This window comes from Microtus ochrogaster, linkage group LG2 (genome assembly GCF_000317375.1).
Source record: "Microtus ochrogaster isolate Prairie Vole_2 linkage group LG2, MicOch1.0, whole genome shotgun sequence".
In the NCBI taxonomy this organism is placed as follows: Eukaryota; Metazoa; Chordata; class Mammalia; order Rodentia; family Cricetidae; genus Microtus; species Microtus ochrogaster.
The window spans coordinates 35,404,936-35,408,162 of NC_022028.1; the positions used below are offsets into that span (position 1 = coordinate 35,404,936).

Sequence of the window (3,227 nt, forward strand, 5' to 3'; positions counted from 1 at the left end):
AAAAAAAAAAAAAAAACCAAAAACCAAAAAACAAAAACAAACAAAACCCATGTGGACTCTGTATAGCCATGTATCAGTCAGTAATGTGGATAAATTAAAATTATTCCTGGCTGGGTGGTGGTAGCTCATGCCTTTAACCCCAGCATTCGGCAGCTGGATTTTTCTGAGTTCAAGAGGGAGTTTGAGGACAGTCAAGGATACACAGAGAAACTCTGTCTTGGGGGGAAAAACTCTAAGAGAGTGGCAGAGATAGCTCAGCAGTTTGCTGCTTTTCAAGAGGAGCAGGGTTCAATTCCCAGCACCTACATGGCAGCTCATAACCACCAGTAATTCCAATTTCAGGGAATCCAACACCCACTTTTGGCCTTTGTAGGCACCAGGAATGTTTTTCGTTGCAGAGACATGCATACAGGCAAATCACCTATACACATCATAATATAATTATAAACACAACCTCCACACACAAAAAGAAACATCAATTCAAAACAAAAGGTGGTTTAAAAGAATCTGGGGCCCGTTAAGAAATCCCTTGTAGGAGCCATGTGGAGTGGATTCTACTTAGCTTAGATAACTGGCTGGCATGGCCCTTACATTATCATATGCTCCTATAGTGAATATTTGACCGTTATTTCATCAAAATCAAACAAAGCAAAACAAAATATAAACACCTCTTTTTATGACAATAGGCATTTTTTCTAGTTTTTAACTCAAAAACTGTAATTATCTTAAACAAATTTAATTCTGTTCCCCCTGCTGCCCAGGTAGGGTCTCTACATAGCCCAAGCTGTTCTTTTAGTTGCTATATAAACCAGGTTGACCATGAACTCATTAAGAGATCTGCCTGACTCTGGCACCTGGGCTGAGATCAAAGGCATGTTCCCATACCTAGACGGAAGTGTGCTTTCACTAGTATAATGTGACACACACAATGTCACCTAGCCCTCTTTCTCAAACTGAACACTATCAGCATTTGGGCTTGAATAACTCCTTGTTGGGGTTATCCCACAAAACAGGATGCTGAGCTCTACCAACTAGATGTCAGCAGCATCTATCCAATAGAAAGACCAAATAGAAAGAAACTTGTCAATATTAACAACTGTGCTCTGAAAAATAAGTTTACTACACTAAAAACCATCGATGTACAGTATATCATATTTCCTGTCTTTTCAAGTCTCAAGCATCCACCAAAATTCTAAAGAAAGTACACAGATTAATTAAAAAAATATTTTTAATTAATGACTTAACTTAAGGCATCAATCATACTGACAACCTACTGGCTTGTTACTAAACTGTACATTTGATGTCCACTGTTTTTTGTTAACTCTCAAAATTAAAACAGGAAATATTCAGGGCAAGTAAAACAGCTGAGTGTAGTAACAGTACCGTCAAGACTAGTAATTTATGTAACTCTAAGCACATTGCTAGCTCTATATTACTTTCTTAGTTGTGGGTCTTAGATACAGTGTCTTTTGGAGGAACTGCATTGTTTCTGAGACCACATTTCATTATGTAGTTCAGCCTGGCCTAACAACTCAAAATCTTGGGATTTTTGGGATGTGCCACCAGGCCCAGTCTATGAATTAACTTCTTAACAAATGCATTTAAAGACTGAAAATATTAAGTTCAAAAAAGTTGCAAATATTAAACAGCATGCTGTTTTATGATTTATACCAAAACTAAAAATGAACTATAAAACTAACAATTCTATAAATAAAGCAAGCTTTCTACACATTTCAATAAATGACATTTAGTAATTAAATGTTACTGTCAATTAAACTGATGAACTTTATTGGGGTCAAAACTATAACAAAATTCTTCCTAAAAGATTTTGCAATGCAAAATTCTTCCACTCAGTATTTAATTTGAATGCTAGAAATTACAGGCAATTTCCAAAAGCAGACTCACAGTCATAAAACTTTATACATCATTTCAGCTAACATGTTTACACTATTACAATCAAACATGCATTGCCTTCACACATTCTTGTATCATGATTTTTATATGGTACATTATATAACACCACTCCATCACCAAATGCATTTTATCATACACTTGATCCATTCTCCTTGGATTTCTGATCTCTGTCTTCATTCTTTATGCTATCCTATAAAATAAGAGCAAAGTGTATGTTATTAATCTCTTGTTACTCTCAAATTACCTTAAAATAGCAGTCACTGAGTGGTAAATATCAATAAATTAATTTTAATACATGGCTGCCCAATTTTTCTTTCCTTTTAGTGGTATGAGACAGTCAACTCAGATCTTAGCCACCAGGTAACTATAATCTAGCCAAATATTTGGTTTATTCAGTTAATATATACACAAAAATCATTTATATACTGTAGGCAAGTTTGGGAAGCAAATATTTACTCTGGAATTACTTTTGGTTACTTTCTGGAAGGCTAAAATGCTGGGAATACTGTAACTACTTGTTTCTAGGAGACTATGAAGACTATAGCATTCAATTACATTGAAGATGCCAGGGAGCAATTTTAGAAACAGAAAAGACAAAGTATCTAACCTTTTTGAGGACAGTGTGAATATCATCCATAACTGTGGATAAGTTTCTGAGTGTTTTAGTCAATTGGTTTTCAAATTGCAAATTCATGTTTTCTGAAACCTTCAAGTTTTCTTGTAACTGACCAAGGTCTTTTTTGACCTCTCTGAGTTCACCAGAGAGGTTTTTGTTAGAATTCTCCAAGTTTAATATAGTTTTCCCATCTTCATCTGTTAAAAAAAAATTTCAAAATATAACATTTTGACTCCACATAGTAGAAAGAAAACCCACTCTCAAAAGTTATCCTCTGACCACCTTACTGTGGTGCATATGCCCACATATATACACACATGCATACTTGTAACAGAAAATAGAATTTGAGCTATAAAACTCAAAATCAGCTAAACCTGTGATAAAGGCCTGTAATTCTAGCTATTCAGGGAGGCTACAGAAAGAAGATCCTAAGTTTATAATCTGCCTTGGTCAATGAATGAGTTTAAGCTCAGTTTAGGTAACTTAACTATGCCTCAAAGTTGAAATACAAATGAAGACTTAGGAATATAACTCAACAGCAGCAAATTTATTTAAACTGCATAAGGCACAATAACAACCTCCACAATACCAAAAATTCTGTGAAATGGCCAGGCGGTGGTGGCGCACGCCTTTAATCCCAGCACTTGGGAGGCAGAGGCAGGCGGATCTCTGTGAGTTCGAGACCAGCCTGGTCTAC

The 3,227-nt window shown here is 35.6% G+C and overlaps 1 protein-coding gene across 4 annotated transcripts in view; it reads right to left on the bottom strand.

The window, feature by feature from the left end:
- Positions 1 to 1,767: 1,767 nt before the first annotated feature.
- Positions 1,768 to 3,227, bottom strand: part of Ccar1 (cell division cycle and apoptosis regulator 1) — a 52,397-nt gene continuing 50,937 nt past the window's right edge. For all 4 annotated transcript variants that reach the window (XM_005360113.3, XM_013351182.2, XM_005360114.3 and 1 more), the window contains 2 exons: positions 2,522 to 2,727; positions 1,768 to 2,104 (listed from right to left, as the gene is read on the bottom strand). In XM_005360113.3, the coding sequence (XP_005360170.1) occupies positions 2,045 to 2,104; positions 2,522 to 2,727 (266 nt within the window). In that variant the 3' untranslated portion in view covers positions 1,768 to 2,044. The remainder of the gene's footprint in view (positions 2,105 to 2,521; positions 2,728 to 3,227) is intronic.